The 23,275-nt window shown below is 35.2% G+C and overlaps 2 protein-coding genes across 3 annotated transcripts; both read right to left on the reverse strand.

Annotated features, from left to right (window-relative positions):
- Window positions 1-1,586: 1,586 nt before the first annotated feature.
- On the reverse strand, window positions 1,587-9,738 carry impa2 (inositol monophosphatase 2). Its single transcript, XM_055181520.2, has 8 exons — window positions 9,406-9,738; window positions 6,776-6,909; window positions 6,345-6,449; window positions 6,226-6,271; window positions 6,016-6,124; window positions 4,735-4,843; window positions 4,293-4,444; window positions 1,587-2,533 (listed from the first exon to the last, which is right to left on the reverse strand). The coding sequence occupies exons 1-8, from the start codon at window positions 9,463-9,465 to the stop codon at window positions 2,403-2,405; spliced, it is 846 nt and encodes a 281-aa protein (XP_055037495.1). The 5' UTR covers window positions 9,466-9,738; the 3' UTR covers window positions 1,587-2,402.
- A 3,496-nt stretch (window positions 9,739-13,234) lies between these two features.
- Window positions 13,235-19,531, reverse strand: LOC129425522 (E3 ubiquitin/ISG15 ligase TRIM25-like). 2 transcript variants are annotated; one of them, XM_055181521.2, is made up of 6 exons: window positions 18,895-19,531; window positions 18,645-18,740; window positions 18,281-18,514; window positions 17,982-18,132; window positions 17,524-17,580; window positions 13,235-14,532 (listed from the first exon to the last, which is right to left on the reverse strand). In XM_055181521.2, the coding sequence occupies exons 1-6, from the start codon at window positions 19,474-19,476 to the stop codon at window positions 14,123-14,125; spliced, it is 1,530 nt and encodes a 509-aa protein (XP_055037496.2). In that variant the 5' UTR covers window positions 19,477-19,531; the 3' UTR covers window positions 13,235-14,122. The 2 variants fall into 2 exon arrangements, with proteins under 2 accessions (XP_055037496.2, XP_073720291.1); XM_073864190.1 differs by lacking the exon at window positions 17,524-17,580.
- Between the last annotated feature and the right edge of the window lie 3,744 nt (window positions 19,532-23,275).

Genomic DNA, 23,275 nt, shown 5'->3' on the forward strand with positions numbered 1-23,275 from the left:
CTCCACCATTCAGGAGTCAAGCACAGACGGAGGGTTGGAGTTTGGTGTTGGTAAGGAGGAGAAAGGGGTGGAGGCTCCAGCTCCTCCGCGCGCTCCGCTGGGTCAGGTAAAGTAGGCTATCACAGATGATAACTGTCCTTAACTCTTAATATAAAATAATTTTAAAAGTAAAACAGACATAAACATAACTGTGATAAATAACAGTAGAAGTGTTGAAAAGCTTTGTTGTCACAATAAAAAAACTTATTTTATAACAAATGTCTTAGATTTTAAGGCAGATCATAGGTATTTTAAATATAAATTAATAAAACCTTTTGATTCTCAAAAAAATACATTATTCTTTCTTGATTCAAAAAAAAAATACATTATTCTTTTTAACAAAAAAAATGGAAATTCATATTTATTTATTAATATTTATTATTGATTTTTAAGTAGTTTATACTAAAATAATATTTTAATATTTTATTCCCAAAAATATATAGTGAAATATGTCAGACGTATTTTAGTGGCTGGAGCGCCACCTGCTGATTATCTATACAGACTTAAACGCAGAAACACCCTTTAAACGAAGAGGTTAATAACCAACAACCTGGAGGTTTATACTCATACTACTACTGATGCTTCTATAATCTACAAGAGGAAAATTGTATTTTTGTCATGTTTACCAGTGAAATGTCTACACATTTTAAAAACAAAGTAAATTTTTTGTAAAAAAATACTTTGCTGCCGTAAAAATATTTTGTTAAATCAACTCAAATTTACAAGTCATGTTAAAAGAGATGAGTTGTCACAACTTATAAAATATAGTTGAGAAAAGTCAACTTAATTGTATAAGTTATAACAATCACCTGTAATTATAACAACTCATCTCTAGTCAAGATAAATAATAGTAAGTTGAAATGACTTGTAAATCCTAGTTGATTCCACAAAAAAAAATTAAGTCAGCAGCAAAAGTATTTTTTACAGTGCATGTTTAAGTTCTATAATTGGGTCCCCAGTACTTTTATCAACCTAGAAAATGTGAAAAAAAATAGGTCATTGACATTTGGCACCCCTTGTGATGTCAGAAGATAATACCACCACTACAATCTCTTTAGTGCAGAGATCAACTTATTAAGGACACACCCAAAACGGCACATTTTTGCACACAACTACAAAGTGACAATATTAACTTGCTATAATAAATGATCTATATGGTACCTTGAGCTAAAACTTCACATAAGTACTCTGGGGACACCAAAGATTTATTTGACATCTTAAAAAAGTCTTGTGAAATGTCCAATTTAAGCAAAATTGTATAAGATGATGTTTATTAAGGTTTTGAAACTATGACACATCTGAACACTGTCTCTAAGCAGTCTGGATTTGACACAAATCAGCTTTATATATTGACTACAAGTAATCTTGTGTGTCGATTTAAAGTTGACAGTGAACTGTGGAGAGCTTCATTTAGTATAGCAGGAATACTAAACATCTTGTACCAAATATCAAGCTGGACCAAAAACATGTACAGTGCTCCCCATAAGTGCTGGGACAAAAAAGGCAAAATTGCTCTGTTTGCTGTGGAGGTAAATATGAGACAGAAGTATAGAATTTCACATTTTATTTTTACCTGATTTAACAAACACAATTTACTCAATGAATCAATACGTTTGTATTTTAATTCTTCTAATGTGAGCATATTGAGACAACGGTCTTACACGTGTTGGGTTATGAACTGTGTCCTGATGCATTCATTATTCAAACATGAAAAGCACAGAATGTGTTATTAAACAAGGAGGCATTTACTTCTTGCATTGTACTTCCAAAAACCAAAAATGTTTCTGTTTTAAAGGCAATCATAAAATAACTGAATATGGTGAAGAATAATGACTGGACAACATTCATTTTAATGTGTATGCTTTAAAATTGTAATACAGTAGGATTGTTACCCTCATACTGTACACACAGGGAGTAAAAAGTGAATTTCACTGAGATTAACACAGGCAGAAAAAACTATTAAAAACTGTGGAAACTAAAATTCAGATTTCTGTGTTTTGGTCAACTGTTATCTGTTAGATCATTCATTATAAGAAAAACAATTTTATTTGATGTATTGAGAAATTAGAATAGCTTCTGATATGATGGATAATGGTTGAATTTGGCATCATCTGCAATTTGAAGGCATCTGAAACTCAGATCATGAACTGTACATTAAGTGTTTAATGAAAAGCTAATAAAAAAAGAAATATAGTTGAACTGAAACATATGCGTGATGTGACCAGTATGAATGCATACAAACAATTTAAATATTAAATCATAAAAACGTATGAAACATTGCATTGAATGGACACTGCAGATGTGGCAGGACTGTGCATTCTGAGGTAAAAGACTTAGGATGGGGTCGGAGGTCACGCTGTCACTCAGGCCTGGGTGCTTGGGTCGACATCATCACGGGCATAGTTTATAGGCTGCAGCTGTTTTACCACATAGTCTGCTATCTCACGGGTGCCAGCAGCCACCACACGTCTGGACATGAGGTCTAGCGGACCACCTACGACATTATCTAAAGATCAATGAGAGTAACTGCACAAACATCTAAAGAAAATGTGCTACAAAAGGTTATTTGCAGAAATAAATATTTTTTGATTTCCAAGCTAAAATATTTGTGTGAATTTAAAGTTTGGGTACAGTATATTTACAAATAGCAATAGATTAGCTGGATAACATAGAAAACCTAAAGCAGTGTTTTTACATGGCACTGATATTTCTCTCAGGACCCCTCACCACCATCCCATCTCTCTCTCTGTGTGATCACGTGATTATGACCTAACTGGCCTCCCCAACAAAGCCTCTTTGTACAGACTCACACACAGGCGTGCCACGAAGCCGGCCCACTACAGAGCACACACACACACACATTCTTTCATAAACACAAGTACATAAAGACACACTTAACCAGCAAACAAAAATCCACAACCACCTGAGATATCAAAATTCAAAATGAAGGGTTTCGGGAACTGAAAGAATTTACTTATCTGATTTGAATAAAGAGTCATTTTGCATAGCGGATCAAAGCTTAACAGAGCAAAACACAGCCTAGTAAGTACTAAATTTATAATAAAATAGTATAAAAAATAAAGTAGTACAAACAGTTTATGTAAACCAATTTATATGTGTTATTGATTATGTTAAACAATTTATAGTACCAGCCATGCCTACCTTTCTGTGTTAGAATTTTCAGATTTATTCTGGATGCATTGATTTTTTTTTTTTTGACAAATACAAAGAAAAAAAAGATTTTTTTGCATTTCCTATTTATTTAAATTGGGGTCATTTTTACCCCCAAAGGGCCTCTTTTGGTAAATTTTTTACACCTCTTTAGAACGGCCGAATCAAGCCCGGTTTTTTATATGATTCTTGACAAATAATCTGGAAAAGTCACAAAATCTTATTCCACTGAGATGAAGGGAACCATGTTTTTTAACTAAAGAAAAGTGGCTTGGGGGTAAGATTGACCCCAAGGGACTTATTATGGTTAAAAGGTGATTTTGGTTTTTTTTTTTGCACCCTTAGATTTCAAACCTTTTTTTTACTTGTTGATTTTATTTTACTTGTTGATATGTTTTATCATTGTTTACAATGTTAACATACATAAATATGTAATAAATAAATATATAAATTGAGGTTATTTATAGAATGTGCTTTGGCAGGCAACTCACAGACTGAGTGCCCGCGGAAACCATGTTGGACACCAATGAAGTAGAGGCTTTAGGTTGGGATTTTTAGATCAACTTTTTTAACTACCCAGAACATACTAGCAACCACTTAATAATTACCCAGAATATTCTATCAACCGCACAGCAAAACTTTGGCAATTACCCAGAACACACAGGCAATGTGGTGGTGAATTGTTTGTGTGGGCAAGGCTCACATTTTTTCTGGTTGTGCCAGGCAAAGATTTTCACTGTTGCTCTGTTTAGAAAACTACACAGAACCCATTGCTAAACATAACGGTTCTTATTACATCTAAACATGTTAAAGATTCATTTCTACATTTATAACTACAGTACTACAGTACAGCTACTTTGATAGCAAAAATATTCACATAACCGTTGTGTAAAACTTCATATTAAAGTAATGAACTAACCTTGAAAAAAACATTTTACACATGAGAATATTGTATAAATCCGAGTTATGAAATAAACTCCAGATTACACAATAGCAATACCAACCAGTTATGGTGCATTGCACATTACCCCAAAACCCTGTGAATATCTACACAAAAAGTGTCTAAAGAAATGATGCCGAACCTGTGGTGTCAATAACACAGCCTCCTGCCTCCCTGATGATGACTGCAGCCGCTGCGATGTCCCAGCAGTGCAGGCCGTACTGGTAATAGCCCTCTGCTGCCCCACTGGCTATATGACACAGTGCCAGTGTTGAGCTCCCAATGATCCTCACACCGTGGGTCAAAGGTCATTGTTGGGAAATTAGACTGGACAGAGTTTACATATCTTGCAATACAAGTTTAAACTATAAAACTTTAGGTCAGGGCCAGGGTTTGGAGGGCCACTGTACTGTACTGTAGAGATTAAAACTTTAATTTGTCATACAGGTATAAGTGTGTATAGCTTGAATGCACTGTGGATAAAAAAGTGTTTGTGCAAAATGCACAAATGTAACATCATAAAAACATTTGATTAGGTGAAACAGTGACACCTCCAGGACTGAAGTTGAATAGCACCGTCCTACCCGTGAGTCGGTGCGCTCAACAATTTCTTCATATTTCCTAAAAAGATATCCAGTGTTGTGGGATCTCTCTTTGCCCCGATTTCTGTCAAAATCAGTGCCTTGGAAACATCTGACACAAAGAAAGAAAGCATTATTTAGGCAATTAATTACGAGGAGATAAACTTTAGTGTGAATACAGTCATGGTTTTAGGGGGTTGTTAAGCACTAAGAGCAGCTCATTTAAACCCAAGTGCTTATAAAATTCATGTGATGTGTCATCATTACACTACAAGAAATAGTTCCAAAATATAAAGTAATGTCAGGGTTAATAATTTGCCTCTTTTAGTGACATTACAGCAGCTAGATGAATAACTGTTTGCATTTATGCTGTTATTATATGATGTATTTTAGTGCATTGTTGACCAAACACCAAAACTATGAATCTTATTTAAAGGTGCAATGTGTGACTTTTAGAAGGATCTCTTATCAGAAATACAATTTAATATACAGAACTATATAATCAGTGAATAAAAAACTTGAACAAAATGAACTGTACAGTATTGTTTTTATTACCTACATCGCGGCTCCCTTTACATGGAAGTTGCCATTTCGAGGCACCATGTTTTTACAGTAGCCCTAAACGCACAAATTTTGTCCTTAAGTTGTCTTGATGATGACATGTTTGTCCTGTGGTGGCTACTGTTCTCTATGCGTTTTGAAAGGGAGGGTTAAGCTGGGGACTGAGCCGTTGGTTACAATTCACAGCTTTACCACTAGAGACCGCTAAAAATCTACAAAATGGACCTTAAAGGGACACTCCACTTTTTTTGAAAATATCCAAAAAAAGTTTAACGTAATGATATTACGCCATATTAGCAGGGGACTATTTTCGGGCACTACATAATATCACTGCGCCTCCTGCAGCCATGTTACGGCAGCAAAGTCCTTGATTATTATGCCAGAATGAGAGTATAGTTCCTAAGCATATCTGCCTAAAAAAATCACAACTTTTAATTTTCCATCTGTCTTAGTAAACAATGTAACTACAGAAGAGTCAAGTTTTAAATTGGAAAAATATCAAAACTCTTTGGTTATATTTTAACTAAATGGTCTAATCAGATTCAATGGATTATGCTAAGCTATGCTAAAAGTGCTAGCGCCAGACCCTGAGATCAGCTAAATTGATTCCAAAATGGTAAAAATCAAATGTTTAACTCTATGGGAGCTGGAAAATGACCATATTTTCAAAAAAAAAGTGGAGTGCCCCTTGAAACTGTAAAAAGTACGGCAAGCAACGCTGACCTTTTTCTTTTGAAACATGTAGTCGCACACCATTGCAAAACGCTCCATGTCCTTTGCGTGCCGTGTACAGCGTCCCATCAAAGCAGTGGAATATGACCCCAAACTCAAGCTAAGGGTCAAAAATTCTTGAGATGATTAAACATCAATAATACAAATTGGAAGACACGTTGCCAATAATAAAGTCAATGCAGAGATCTGTCAGTGCTTTACCTCTTTCCTTACCGCAAATCCGATACTTACTGCCACCATGGGGAAACTGCAAATTAAACATTGTGTGTTGGGAATGGAGCCATTTATACATAGATGTCGAACAAAGATGTTTGCGGTACCTGTGCACAAAATTACACGTGCCATCTATGGGATCTATTATCCAAGTGGGGCTGTCTGTCAGTTCACACTTCACCCCAGCAGCCGAGGACTCCTCACCGATAAACCTAACACAGATTACAGATCAAATCCTTTTATACACAATTTGATTTTACATTTACTGCATAACTGTGTAAATACAAATGAATCTAAAGGCATAACACAATTAAAACTTTTATGATAAGATTAAAAAAAATCTGTATACGTATAAAGCATTAATGGCCCTCCTTTTGTTTTATAATAAACACCAGGGTTTACAATAGGACAGTAAGGGGAGTCTAGGGAGACAGAGCTGGTTGGACGGGGTAAGACGTAATTACACAATAGTAAACAAGCTTATCTTATTTTAAGTCGGTAATCTTTTCTAGCTGTATAAGCTGTTGTTTGGGTGTACCTGTGTGAGGGGTATTTCTGTCTGAGCGTGGAGATGATGAGCTCTTCTACCTGTTGGTCAGCCTCTGTCACCAGGTCTGTAGGTGTGCTCTTGCTACTCACACGCTTCTCCTGCTTCACCGCCGCCTGGACCACCTGACAAAAACACAAATCTGTAGTCTCACAAGAGGAATCCATTCAGAATACAAACCAAAACATATTGTGCCACTGTATTAACATATTTCAGGACATGCCACTTATATGGGTAAAATGTTGCTCAACTGGTTGAGTTGTGGGTTTGATTCCCAGAAACACATAATGATAAAAATGAATGCACTGTAATAAGTCACTTCGGATAATTGCATCTACTTAATGCATAATGTAAAAAATATGGTATTCCTTAAAGTATGATTGTGTACTAATATATATCTTTTATTAACTGTAAACATTATATTTTATATAACACCATGTTAAATAAAACAGTGGCAAGAAAAGGTATGTAAACCCATAGGAATGAACTGGTTTTCTAATGTGATTTGCCAAATGTCACAACAAAAGAAAAACACAATGTGCATAAGCTGAAAACACACATAATAATTGTAGTTTAAATGGCTGAAAAGAGATACAAAACAATCTCAAAATGTTTAGACATGCATCAGTCTATACAATTAGACAATTTGGCTATAAATGGAGTTTAATTCACTGTAGAAAACCAGTTTATTTCTAGGGGTACACATATTTTAATCTCTACAGTGACAAGAAAAAGCATATTTTTAACAAATTTGCTATTAATAAACCTAATTCTCTCTCTCCATTAGGGATGGGCATTCGATTAAATTTTTTTAGTCGATTGTCGGGAGAATTAACGATCGACTATCGATTAATCATTAATATTTTTATAATAAAAAATAATTATTTAACTTTTATAATTAAAAAATGTTAAATACAAAAATACAGCATGTTTTCCTCCATGAGACCTTTATTACAAGATCAACTTGTGGCAAACAGTTAAACTACATTTAGTTAGACAAACGGAACATATATGCGCTTGTATATGCGGTGGTCTAAAGCAGTGGAACCTGCAGCTGCGAGCCGCATTCTTAAAAAGAGACCTCATTTGTTCCCAAAAAATCATGACCTCTTCATGATTCTTTTTTTGCAATCAAAACGGAAGGTCACAGATAACGGAGTATGGTGTCAAATATTGCACCCTGGTGGTAAAATGTTGAATTGCTGCCACACAGTGAAATTCATTTAATTGCTTCAAGACACGCGCTACGCTAGGCAACGCAACCTGCATTAGATAAAAAAAGTATTCGATTAATCAATAACAAATTAACGTAATCGACTAAATTCTTAACGATCAATTATCGATCGTCGATTAATCATGCCCATCCCTACTCTCCATCCATCCATCTATCAATCATTAACTGTAAACATTATATTAAACATGGCGTATGTAATATAGAGTTTAAAATAAATATTTTTAACAAATCTGCTATTAATAAAGCAAATTCTCTCTGCAGGGTTCCCACACCTTAGTTAACTTCAAATTGAAGGACCTTTCAAGGACTTTCCAGGTCCTATACCTTCAAATTTAAGGACTAAATGTGGAGACACATTTCAAGTGAGAGCAAGGTTACATCGTGTTACCTTTTAAGATATATTGTTACAGTTCCCTTTCGAGGGAACTCGCGCTGCGTCACTACGGTGACACTTTGGGGACGCCTCCAGGGGTAAGTGCATCTGAATGTGTATATCAAAATCAACCAATGGTGTGAGACTTAATGACAAAAACAGGGTGACGCGGGAGCCAGGAAGTATATCGCTATCTGAAATATTGCCAAAGACGGTGTTACAGGGACGCAGGAAGTATGGCAGGGGAGACGCAGCGTCTCGCTCCCTTTTCAGGGAACAACAGTTACATACGTAACCCGAGACATTTTTATGTGTCAAACACAACTATACCAAAAAGCATTTTGGGATGAATCAACATTGGCATACAGAAGATATAAGCATTTAAAGTGAACAGTTTAGCAGGTGTGCTTAAAAAGTGTAGAATTTTCATGATATTATCCTACACTACACAGGGAATAATATGGATTTTTTCCATAAAACTTCTTGCATAAAATAGATTAAAACACTATATAGTTTCAAATGTATTTTTAACACATTTGCTATTTATAAACATAATTCTCTCTCTCTCCCTCTATATCTATCTATCTATCTATCTATCTATCTATCTATCTATCTATCTATCTATCTATCTATCTATCTATCTGTCTATCTGTCTATCTGTCTGTCTATCTATCACCTTACTAGTATTATTCACTCAATAGCTCACCCTGGTCTGCGTATGCGGCTTTGTCATGGCAAACTGTCTATTTATAACAGTGTAAACATGAAAAGGTCAACTCAAAGACTCTTACATAAACTACTTCATACGGAAGCTCTATGACACTGTTATAGTTTAGAGATTCACTTGTTTCAGATTAACATTTTCAGATGTGTCAGATGTCAACATGTTGATGCAACAAAAAGGCAATATTGATGCAGGATGTAACATATAGAGGTCCGTTTATCTAGCATACGTCAATCCTCCCTACATAAATATGTTAACATGTTGCGATGTCAGCGTGTCATCCTCGTTACCTGTCCCGCTCTCTGTGCGATCTGCACGGCCACATCCAAACACTCGCTCCAGTCCTCCATGGCGAGAGACGCGTCGGGGTTAAAGCGCTTGTGATGGCAGCGCTTCAGAGCATCTCTCGCCCGCTACAATGATGTCCGGTTTCCGTTCATCGGTTCAGGGATCTGCTCTGTAATGGCCGTGTTTACGGGAGCGAATGGTACAGTCGAGGCCTACGCAACATAATGAACCATCAATCAAATACAATAAGCTGTGACCAGTTCATCGTGGTACAAAGCACTTTCTGGTACGTTATAGTTTAGAAACGGTTGAATGCAGTTCTGTTGCGCACTCATTTTTGTTGGTGACTGAATAAAGATCTCTTTAGGTTTTTAGATGTCCACTTGTATATTCAATGTCCAAAAATAAATGTCACAATTATTTAACGAAGCTGTTTTTATGCCTATAAAAATAAACCTTACAATAACTGTTAAAAGCAATTACATAAAACCACCCACCAGATGGCGCCAATACAAAGGACATTATTTCAATTCAGGTTCAGACAGAATCTGATCGGCTGTATTATAATACTTTTATAATACTTTTATCAGAAAAGTCACAAGCGGTTTTAACCAATGGTCTGCATTCAGGGCCAGACTATTTTAGGGAAGAGCGCACTAAGGCTCTGGATGCGTACTTGCGCAGTCGGTTGTGGCTAGAAGGGCTACAGCTGATGGACAAAATCTCATGAACTCTAGCCGGGTGGCCGTTGTTTTGTGTTTCATCGTAACATCGTTTCACCCAAGCCTAACCCTAAACCCAACTTTTTCGGGATTTAGGCCTTAGCTGTATCCTAGAACCGCAGTTCAAAAGGTGTGTTCGACTTCGCGCAGAGCTGCGCAGACAGATCAGAGTATGACATCAGAGTATTCGCTTCCAATGTAATCCGTGTGGTGTCGCTAGTGCCTCAGAAGTCATTGACAACAGTTTGCTAAATTTTTATTGATATTAAATCAAAACATTGATTTTAGTTTGATTGTACGGTAAAATTATTTAATAGCATATAAAATATTAATAGATATGTATCGTACATTATACATTATCATAATTTATTTAAGTTGTTGCTTGAAGAATCACAACATTACAACCAAACGGATCCTAAAATATAAGAAACATTTGGGGCAAATTGTTCATCAAGTGTGATGTAGTTCAAGATCAAGTTAAAATGCATTCAAGTTAATAAAGTTTAAACATACACAAGTTAAAAACACAACTTACAGTCTAAATGTGACCCAAACAGGTCATCAAATACAAACAGTTGTTTAATTTGTATCTCAGTGTTGTCTGTAAATAAATAAGAGGATAAAGCCAAAAACAGAACAGAGGGCTATTTCATAAAACTCGCTTGGAAAAGCGAGGATTAAAGTTACAAACTCGACTTGAATTAACCTAACAAATGAGGCGAGGTTAAAGCGGTTTCAAAAAAGGCAAATGAAGCTTACGCAATCCAACTAATGTGATCCAGATTTCCCTAGTCAAGATAATTGCGCGTGCACGCTATTCTTGAGCAGCCCTAGAGGTCGAGCGTGGATCAAATCGATCAAAGTTAAAGAGAAAGCGGTAATTTTTGATAAAAATGTATGAAAATGTACTTCTGACTGAAAATTATAATACTGCTGCAATAAACAAACCCATAAAATAGTTGGAAAGTCCTTATGGATTAAATTCTTGCATGCAGAAACTAAATTTAAATATATTGTCTTATTTTAAAGTGATCACATGAAAGCAGGAAACACTGTTAGAAATGATGGCCTAGTGGTTAGTGCGCTCAGCGGCGCATGCGGGACCCCGGGTTCGATCCCCGTCAATGCTTATGTGGCTAGGCTTTGCTAATTTTTATATACTGTACTTTTTAAAAATAGCACAAATCTTAACTTTTAAAAGACAATTTGTAGTTTACTAAGTAACCTATATAATACATATTTAGCAGATGAATGATTTTAATACATTTACAGTAACTTTAAATGTAACTTTTATTTTTATTTGGGGGTACATTTTAAAAGCAGCAACTTGAGTGGACAATAAAGTAACAGGTGAAAATAAAATATAAATATATTGTTCATAAGAAGTGTAGTTGATTTAAGCATAATCATATGCTAGAAGAAGTGTCTAATCTCATAATGTTAGCTGCCAAAGATGTTGACTGGCAATGAGGAGAGCACTGGCATCTATCAGCAGCACAGCTTTTCTCCTGCAGATGAACTGTGCTTGAAAGAAAAAAATGGGGTCACTGAGAGCATGGTGGGTGAACAGCATATGCATTTCTGAATTTACAGTAGTACAAGAAATGATTGTGTAAAATCATATATGTTACACATATTCTTGACCAATCATTATTACTTGACATGTTACTCAAAACATTTTTGATGGCAAATTATGTGTGCGTTATAGAGCCACAAGTCATCATGTTAAACCCTAGGTGTATGAGAGATTTTAAACCACTGGTTTATTATCACACTGTTAAAAAATTAGCTGTAGTTATGCAGCTGCTTGCCAGTAACTTATGCAGACTCAAAGGTTTATTATTTACTGGCAACAGCCTGCTCAAAGCCAAATCAACACCAAACATCAACAAGTCTATGATTTCACAGCATAAAACCATAAAATAACAGCCTCATGCAAAGCATTTTGTGAACCAGAAATCCTCATCAACCTTTTTCTGTTGTTTCCTTCATATTTTGGTTCCCAGAATGCTTTGCATGAGGCTGTTATTTGACGGCTCTATTCTGTAGATAAAAGGACTTGTTGGTGTTTGATGTTCATTTGACTTTGAGCAAACTGTTGCCAGTGAATAACATACATATAAATCTGCAGTAAGTTACTGGCAAACAGCTGACAGTAATACTGTAAGTTCTACATAATTTTTTAACAGTGTAGTGTTAGGTGTTGATAGATAAACAGAGTTTTATGAATGGTTACACGGTGAGGATCAGTTGAAGAAAAGCCTGAGGTATAAGCACATTATACTGTAAGTCTACAGTACAAGCCTTGTGAGCTGAAAAATTATTGTATGCAGGACACTAACAATCTTCTCTGTGATAAAAAAAGAATTTTAACTCATTACAACAAAATGCCAAGAGCATACCATCACATAATTATATTGTATTCCTTCAGCCATGCAGACACCATCATTTTTTTTTAATTTCAAGAAAAATGTAACAACTAGAGAAAGATACAAATACCGTAGATCTTTAAAATAATGTGCATTTTTATGCACACCAAGCATAAAAAAAATAAATGACTGTACTTGACTTTTGTGTGTTGTATATTTAAATTAACTTTCCTCTTTGTGTGACAGACAATCTGAATAAAAAAAAAAAATTATATATATTTGTTAATAAACTATTATCCTTATATTGGGGTAGTTAAGATTATCATTTATATTCAACATTTGATAGGCCTATAATATACCATATTATGAAACACATGTCTATATTTTATTAATTATTATTGTAACAAAATTTATCAAATTTAATATATAAGTTTATTTTCTTTAATTGTTAGATTAATAGTGGTTAATAAAGTCAAATAAAATGTCAAAGAGTCAGCTGTAATATCATTGCATTTACATTTCAGTGTTAGTGGAAGTCTAGTTAAGCAACAACTGAGGCTTAGCCTGACAGTTAGCCTGCTCCGGACCAGGCTAGTTTGCAAGCATAAGTTTCCATAGTAACCGGGGTTGAACTAGTTCAAGTTTGTTTTATGAAACGAAATCCACCGGCAATAAGCCAGACTTAACAAAATAAGCCTGGCTTATTCTGTAATCTAGTTTTATGAAACAGCCCTCAGGACTCAGTGTTTTGTCATAGAGGATTTGTATACATTATGTAAATGTCACAGAGGTATAAATGAATGCTGTTTTATATTTATTATCTACTGCTTCCCTCTGTTGGTTGAAGTTTGTTCCTACACTCACTTTACTCGATTATAATCACTGTACTAGATCAAGAACATCATTTATATATACAGGACTGTGTCTGTGTGTTTAATACTCACTTCTTCATTTTCAGATTAAAAAAATACCAATCACCACTACAACCTTGAATTGAACATTATTAATTATTAAAATAATCTCATTCCCCGTCAGCCTTTTTTTTAGGCTGATTTTCACAAAAGTTTTACAAAATGCCTTCCACAAAAATTGTCTTCTATAAATATATAAACATACAAATATATCAATTTTTTTTTACAAATATATCATATGAAGGAACAGACCCTCTGCTTTCAAACAAACAAATAAAAAAACTTTTATCCTATCTTCGTTTGTTCTCTTTTATTACCTCTTAAATATGGGTAGGTGTCTTGAAAAATACCAAATTTTCAGCAAAAAGCTGAAATAATTGCATTTTTGTAAAGGAATTTTGTTAGAGATCAGATTCAGAACGATGATCAGAACATACACGGATTATCAAAACAATTCGTTTGATTCTGTTTTTTTATAAATTGGCTAAGAGTGCAATCTATTGGATAATAGATTTACTCTTCAGCGTCACTGGCAGGGAATTGTTTCTCTTTCTTTTCTTTAGTTAAAGTTTACAGCATTACTGAGAATCTTCATCTCATCTACACTGCTGGATTACCTAACTTCACTGAACCTGAAATGATCCAAAACCCAGGATAAAGTGGTTTATTGAATGTGGTGTTGACTCTGTGTATGAGGTTCATTGTATCAGTGACGCTTTAGAAGGAGAGAGATCCTTTACTGTGATCCACATACACTCCTATTCTACAGGAGCTCAAGACTACAGGGAGATCAGTGTGTTTTTTATTGTGCCTGAATGAGCAGCTGGAGTCTTTGCAAATCAAACTCCAGGACTGATCATTAAATCCAAAAACACACTCATCACCCCTTCCCTTCCTGCTGATGCTCTTATATGACACTGATATAAACACCTGACCACTCCACTCAACCTCCCAGTAACAGCGTCCACAAAAACTCTCTTTACACAACACCTGACACCGCTGATCAAATCTATCTGGATGATCAGGATACTGATGGACTGTGTCAGTGTTAGTAGCCGTTCTGTTCCCATCAGACAACTGAATGTTTTCATGAACTGTGTTTGAATCCAGTGTGAACTGCTTGAAATCTGGTGAAGATAAACACAAATGACTGCAGCAGTTTAACAAAAATCATCATTGCAGATTTATTGCATTTTTTTCCAAAACCTACACATTTCTATATTTGTATTTACTCCTTCAGTGCGCACTCATTTACTTTGTTTCTACGCAGTTATTTTTAGGTTTGAGATTGTTAAATATAAATATATTTGTTTACATTACATTACATTTGTAGAGTTTTTAGCAGTAATGCAGTTTTATGTAAAAAGGCATATAAAAATAAAAATAAAGTTAAGTTCCTGTGTAGCAGTAATAAGTTGGAAAAAATGTTGAAAGGTCGATGTTTTGATTTTGAGTCGTTTATTTTACTCAATTCATTCACCTCTTTAACAATGACTGAGTTTCTGACACATGTGAACTGAAAGATGTCTGTAAACATTGAAAATACTCAAAGTTTTGTTCTTTTTATTGTTTTTGTCATTCTTTATGTACTAGTGCATATAGACGGTTTCAGCAGTAACAACATAAACAAGCGGCTGTCGCGATCCGCACGTAACTTCCGGGGTGTATTCCAGAAAGCTGGTTATGTGACTTACCCGGGTAAGTTTAGGAGTAAGTAAGCAGATAACCTCTGCTTTCGGTTCCAAAAACGGAGGTAACTTTCGGGTTATGTAAGTAACCATAGCAACTGACTCTCTGAAGATAACCTGCTCCGGAGCAGGTTATGTTGCAGGGTAAGTTCATTTTAGTTAATAAAACGAGGCTCCGGAGGATGTATGCGCATGCGTGTACTTATGATGGTCGTGCAGCAGGCGTGGAAGCATATATTGTGCATAATATTACAATGTTAAAGCATTTATTTTATTTTATTACATTTACAGTCGCGAATATTTATTGCTGAAAATTTATTCATATTTGTGTTCAGGCTAAATAGAATACATTTAATTATGTTCATTATTAATATATCTACAAATATCAGTGGATGTATGAAACACAATTCCATAATTTAATTAATGTTAACAATAAAGTACATTTCCATATCAATTTTGTCAATTCATAAATAACCTCATCTTTCACTTACTAGATAATTTGAGATGAATCTAAAGTTCTGATATGTGTGCAAATACATTGTCATCATTGAGCCAGAAATCTTAACATATGTACTTAAGTGACAATGTGACAATGTTACAGTAAATGGGTATAACAAATAGAAACACATGATGCCTATCATAATAATAATTACTGAGGGACATGCAGTCTCTGATAGGCATGTGCATGTAACCTGGCCCACAGAATGACACCCATGAAGCACAGGCATGATTTAACACTGACCCACAGAGTGACACAGGTGAAGCACAGACTTCATTAGATGAAACACCATTAAATCACAGACATGGTGGTCAGAGATTTTCTATTATCAGTTAGAATCATGTACACAATGAAATTAAATTATAAAAAAATATTTCATAGTATAATATTTATTTCCTTAGCCCCCTCTCTACATTTGATCTATAGTTGGTATTTTTCTAAATCACCTTTATTTCTTTAAAATGGGCCTTTTGTAGCTGCTCTCCTGAGCTATCATTTTTGAGCAAAGGGAAATTGAGATATTTGGTTATATTAGATGATACAGGACATATTAGAACATGTTACTATTGACACAAATGCAACATTTCTATTCTCCACTTCTGTCACAACAGATCCTAATCGTCCAAAGCAAATTAATGATTATTCTTAGTGCAGTGTACTGAAAAGCATTACACAACATTATTGAAAATCTGTAAGGACTGTAAGGAAGCTTTACAATTAAAAGAGGGTGCATTCATCTTTCAGCTATCAGTAAATGTTAAAAAAGATGGTGACACAGTCTCATACAAGGAAAGTCCTAAAACTAAACAGGGTCACCCAAAGGAGCAGAAGTAAAATAAGTACAATATAGTGAAAATTATCATAGTGCATTTTATGCCTACACAATACAATCATATCTAAAAAAAAAAACTTTAAATAAGCCTTATGACAGATTTGCACTTTTTTTGCCACAACCCGAATGAAACTAACCATGGTTTTATTGGTGTATAGTTGTAATTACCATGTTTTTTGTGTGCATTGATTACAATCAGCAGAACCATGGTTTTACTACACTAACCATGGTTTAACTGTTTTTTGAAAACCATGGTTATTTTGTGGTTACCATGGTTTTACTGTAAACTGTAGTAAAACCATTGTTACTTTTCATAAGGGAAAAGATATTCATAATTGATATGTTTACAATTATACATAAAATCTATGATTATTTTTACAGGCTTTTAAATAATATTTAAATAATATTATGTGTACTTTCGTTGAGACACACATAATATTGGACTTAAATGGGGTAAAATAGGTTTGTATTAATTATTTAATTAATAAATTTTATCTGTTTTGTAATCACGCACTTCTAAGCCGATTATAAAACGTTGATTTTGCCAGAAAATATTGGTTTATAATGTTATTTCTCATTTAAAAACTTTTAAGGTCTGTGACGTTTCCATGGTGAGTCGTGAAATCTGTGATCCATTATGTTGTTACCGTGAGCGCGCGTTAACTCTGGGTTACTATCAGCGAGTTGATTGAACTAACTCTTAAACTGTGTTTTGGAACCGACATACCCCGAGTAAGCAAGTTTGGGGTTGATCAACCCAAAGTTCGGGGTTAATCTGATGGTAAGTTAACCCTGCTTTCTGGAATACACCCCCGGTAAACTCTGCTAATAATAAATAACAACAAAGTACTTTAAACGTAGTTTATTTATATAACAAGCAAAAAACAACAAATAGATTACCTAGGAAACCAAAACATTTGTTATTTTCGACGAGGCATTTGTCCAAGAGATCGAGTGATCAGTTTAGCAACTAGTCAGACCATTAAAAAAACGAAACCGGAAGTAAAGTTCAGATCCAGACGTGTATCACGTGCGTCAGTTGAAACCGTCTATAAATAATTTAAAGTCATAAATCATAAATGTTTTTAAAGTCTCTTACATTGTAAGAAATCCTCTCTGGTCTTCAATTCATCAGAAATAACTGAGATATATGTAACTGAACCATAAATAAACATAAATAATATAATTCCTATAGTATAAATATAATAAACCAAAAACACACACAATTAAACAGAGATCATGACACTGATATAGGGGCGGTTTCCGGACAGGGCTTATCCCAGTCCCAGACTAAAATGCATGTTTGAGCTACTTTAATTTCAAAACACCTTTACTGACATATTTAAACATATATCAGTGCTCTTGTTTTGTCTCAAGATGCACATCAGTAGTTTTTTGGTAAAGTTTGTTTGTAAAAACGCCTTAAATGTCCTATAATAACTAAGGCCTAGTCCTGGATTAATCTAAACACTGTCCTGGAAACTGCCCCATAAGAGTCTGACAGCACTCTGGCTTGTGTGATGTTGTTTTAAAGTAAATTAATATTTGCTTTTTTACCTTCACCAGATATCTCCTCTCTACAGAAATCCTCCAGTTTGTCTTTCAGTTGAGAGAGAGATTTTCTCACATCATCAAAAGAGAGAAGAGAGCTGAGAGTAAATCTGTGTGAGACTGAAGACTCAAGAGCTGCAGACAGAGACTGAAAACTCTGAAGAAGAAAAGATTACAAATGAACATAAACATTCAACATTAAGCACATTTATCAGCTTATAAACCACCATCATAGTTATATAAGAAGTGAAGTCTTCCAGAGATCCTGCTAATGTTCACTGTGTTGTATTTCAGAGTTGTGTTACCTGTAGGAAATGAATGTGATTGTCTGTGTGTGAAAACTGCTTCAGTTCAGCGTCTCTCCTCCTCAGATCATCAATCTCCTCCTCCAGACGCTTCATGACTCCTTCAGCTCGACTCACTGCAGTCTTTTCCTGATCTCTGATCAGTTGTGTCACCTCAGATCGTCTTCTCTCAATGGATCGGATCAGTTGAGTAAAGATCCTCTCACTGTCCTCCACTGCTGTCTGTGCAGAGCGCTGTTAGGACAAACATTACAATCAGATCCATTACAGGTACATCAGTAAAGATCTCCATCACTGGAGGAGAGTCATGAATCTCAAACTGATCTTCAAGCTGTCAGCAGATGTTTTTCTGTTCAAAACTCACCACATAAGAGTCCACAGCCTCTCTCAGCTCCTGAAGCTCCTTCTCTCTCTCCTCAATTATCTGATGTAATTTTCTCTGTCGCTCTCCCAAAACTCTCTGTGAGATAACAAATAACTATAAAACCTCAAAGATATTACATTAAACTGCATGCTTATATGCATGTAATGTTACTATAATGACATTCATGGTTTAGCATATTATTAATCATTACTGTTAGCATTACTGCAGTGTGTCTGAATTCAGTTCATACCTGTTTCTCAGTTCTTTCTGCTACAGCTGTCACAGTATCATGGTTTTTATGTTCGTCCATCGTACACAGATAACAAATGCAGTGTTGGTCGGTGCGACAGTAGATTTCTAGTTGTTTATTATGTTTTGTGCAGATCACCTCATGAAGTTGTCTGGTGGGATTCATCAAATGATGCCTCCTGTCATTGAAGAGATTCTCATGTTGTTTAAGATGATTTTGACAGTAAGACTTCAGACACTCCAGACAGGACTTGACAGCTTTGTATTTTCTCTCAGTACAGGCGTCACACTCCACATCTCCAGCTTCAGCATAAGAGTCAGCAGGAACAGCAGTCTGAAGTTTTGTCTTCTTCAGTTCCTCCACCATTTCAGCAAACATCACATTTTTATATAAAACAGGTCTTGGTGTGAAGGTTTGTCTGCATTGAGGGCAGCTGTAGATTCTCATCTCATTCTGATCCCAACACTTTGTAATACAGCTCTTACAGTAACTGTGTCCACAGGGAATGGTCACTGGATCCTTTAGGAGATCCAAACACACTGAACAGCTGAACTTGTCCTTAAAAACATAATCTTCTGCCATATTTCACTAACATACAGACAGAGAGAGACAGTCACTTGAAAAGTAGTTTCCTGGTTTTGTGTTAAGAGTCGTGTGCAAAACATGTTAGGTGTGACTCTGCACTTTTACTTCCATTTTTTGGCCAAACCATATGAAGTGTTTGTATTAAATGTATTGTGCATTCTAATGTAAACTAAATCAGTGTTTTAAAGATGAAAACATTATAAAAAATATATAAAAAATAGACTACAGAAAAGTGTTGTTAATCTGGTAAAGTTTGTTAATGCTCATAAAGCAGGATGTTTTAATATTAGAATCAATGATGGTATTAATAATTAGCGACTGTATATTTGTCAGTGTTTTACATAGACACAAATAACTTAGAAAGAAATACATGACAACAATCTTTTTTTCTTTTTATCTTTAAATAAATAAACTCTAAATGCCAATATTGAGAATACCAGAAAAAGGCACTTTAAACCAAACCGATACCTCAAGCTATAGCACAGCATATCTGTTTCTGTCTTTATTTAAAATACAATTTCCCCCAAGCATTATTATACATTTAAAATGGCCGAACTTGTTGGTTACATTCCAATAAAATATGTAAAACAATAAAAAAGGTAGATATAGGGAAAAATAAAAAAGCCCAAAGGAATTGGAAATACACAATTTCGAAATATTACCACCACCTCACATTATTATAAAAGTTGTAAGTATGAGATAAAGGAAAATAATTCAATTCAATTTTATTTATATAGCGCTTTTTGACAATTGGTGATTGTTTCAAAGCAGCTTTACATTAATAGAAGCAGTGGAAAGCACCGAAAATCGCCAGATAGCATAACACACGATAGCACAAGCGGCTAAATTTGCTGCGGCTATGAATCAACATTATAAGTGGGCGTATTACTAATGTAACGTATAGAAGAGGGTGCCAAGTTAAGCCCAAGAAGGCTGCTTCCAGGTTGAATAGAATATTCATAAGAATATTAATAACATTTATGATGCTTTGAAGTGTGGACGAAAATGAGGATGTAGTTTATTTATTTATTAGGTTGTACAAACTAGCGTTTGTGAGATGAGTACCATTACTAAAACAAATGATGTGAATGCCTTGTTAAAGAGAAAAGTTTAAGTCTAGATTTAAAGGTATCTACTGTGTCTGATTCTCGGACAACGGTTGGTAAATCATTCCAGAGCTTAGGGGCTAAGTAGGAAAAGGATCTTCCACCTTTAGACACTTTTGATATTTTAGGGATAATTAAGAGACCAGAATTTTGAGACCGCAGTGTATGTGATGGATTGTATTCTGATAGTAATTCTTTAATATACGAGGGTGCTAGGCCATTTAAGGCTTTGTAGGTGATTAGTAATATTTTAAATTGTATGCGATATTTAACTGGTAGCCAGTGTAAAGATGCCAGAATTGGATTTATGTGGTCATACTTCTTAGATCGAGTAAGCACTCTTGCAGAAGCGTTTTAAACTAGCTGAAGCTTGTTTACCTGATTTGCATGGCATCCTTCGAGTAACGAGTTACAATAGTCTATTCTAGAGGTCATAAAAGCGTGGATAAGCTTCTCTGCATCTGATGCAGACAACATATGGCGTATTTTTGAGATATTTCTAAGATAGAACAATGCTATGCGGCAGACATTGGAGATATGGCTATTGAAGGATAAATTGCTGTCGAACATCACGCCTAAGTTCCTAACCGTGGAAGATGGCACCACAGTGCAGCCATCTATGTGCAACTTGTAATCTGACATATTATGTTTGTAGCGATTCGGTTCGATAATAAGTATCTCTGTCTTATTGGAGTTTAGCATGAGAAAGTTATGTGCCATCCAGTCACTAATATCGCTTATGCAGTCTGTTAGCTTAGAAAACTGGTGGGTTTCGCTGGGATGTGAGGAGATGTAAAGCTGGGTATCATCCGCATAGCAATGAAAACTTATGTTATGTTTCCTGATAATATCTCCTAGAGGTGACATATATAACAAGAACAGGATAGGACCTAAAACTGATCCCTGCGGTACGCCATATGTAACCAGGGAGTGATATGACTCCTCCTCATTTACATAAACAAAGTGATAGCGATTGGTTAGATACGCTTGACCACAGATGCCAACATAGTTTTCTAGCCTATTGAGTAAGATTGTGTGATCTATTGTGTCAAAGGCTGCACTAAGGTCTAGTAATATAAGGATTGAGATTTCACCACGATCGGATGTTAAAAGGAGGTCATTTGTAACTCTAAGCAGAGCTGTCTCTGTGCTATGTTGGGGCCTGAATCCTGATTGGAACTTTTCATATGTATTATTATTTGCTATGAATGTGCGTAGTTGGCTTGCCACTATTTTTTCTAATAATTTAGAAAGAAAATGTAGATTTGAGATTGGTCTAAAGTTATTAAGGTCTCCCTGGTCAAGGTTTGGTTTTTTAATGAGCGGTCTAATAACTGCTAGTTTAAAAGCTGTTGAAACGTATCCTAATTCTAGTGATGAGTTAAGGATATTTAGTACTGGGTTTGATACTACAGGGAATACCTCTTTAAGTAGTTTTGTGGGAACGGGGTCTAATATACAGGACGATGATTTGGATGACGTTATTAATTTAGAGAGCTCTTCTATTGTAGTAGCTTTAAATGACTCAATATATTCGTTTGGTAATCTAGTGTTAAATGTACTATTGGCTAGAGTGGTGGCTGCTTGCGTAGTTTCTATGTTTTCCCTAATTACCATAATTTTGTTAGCAAAGAAGTTCATGAAGTCGTTACTATTGGAGTTTACTATTGGTTTCTGTTTGTTCTTTGTTTCTAGTCAGTTTCTGTGCTAAAGAGGAAACAAGGGTTGTTATGATTTTCTTTAATAAGCGTACTGAGATAGGTAGATCTGGCGGTGTTTATAGCCTATCTGTAGTGTTGAACACTCTTGTTATTAACTGAAATGTCATATATCTGTGGTGAGACGCAGTTTTGTGTGTAATGTCGAGGTTCACGCCCATTATTGATGAGCCCGTGAGTGAACGTGTATATAAAGGCGTTGCTAAGGACACGGGAGGCTGCGTCATTTCTCAGCTGACTGAGTGTTCCGCTTTCCAGTGTGTCACTGCTTTGTGGTTGAGTTTGGTGTCTCTTGCATGTTTTGCAATTTCTAACTGCCATTTAATTGGCATTTTATTATTACTTGGCCAATTTTTAAGCTTATGAATATTTAATAAAGTATACATGTCTCAATATAAATTGTGCATTGCCATATCCACGTCTCATTGTCCATTTTTCAGGTCAGGAGAACTGTGAACTTGTCCTGTATTAATAGGTCCCCATATTAATACTGGGGTGGCGTAGTCGTGTTTTTGTTAAGATCAGTGAAAAGTCTTTTTTAGTGTTATCACTAAGTCTCCCTCTTGCCACATATCCTTGATATCGATCCCTTTCAATTGGGTTTTGTAAGATGTTCTCAATAACAGTTATTTGCATGTTCAGCTCCCCTTTATCTACAACTGTTTTCAAAAAAGGATGTAACTGGAGATATTTATAAAAATCTGACTTTGGAACTTTGTATTGGTCCACAATCTGCTGGAAAGATTTTAAATTATCCTCTGTAAATAAGCAAGATAGTTGGGATATTCCCAGCTTCAGTCATGTTGAGAGGCCAATATTTTGCAATGTTAAAGGAAAATCAGGGTTAAAACAAATTGGAGAGGATAGGGAAAGGACGGCAGGAATTTTTAAGTATGTCTTAACATCTCTCCAGACTCGGAGAGTGTTTGCTGTGGTCAAATGTTCAGAATTTTTTTTAATCTTAGTATAATT

This window comes from Misgurnus anguillicaudatus, chromosome 25, assembly GCF_027580225.2.
Source record: "Misgurnus anguillicaudatus chromosome 25, ASM2758022v2, whole genome shotgun sequence".
In the NCBI taxonomy this organism is placed as follows: Eukaryota; Metazoa; Chordata; class Actinopteri; order Cypriniformes; family Cobitidae; genus Misgurnus; species Misgurnus anguillicaudatus.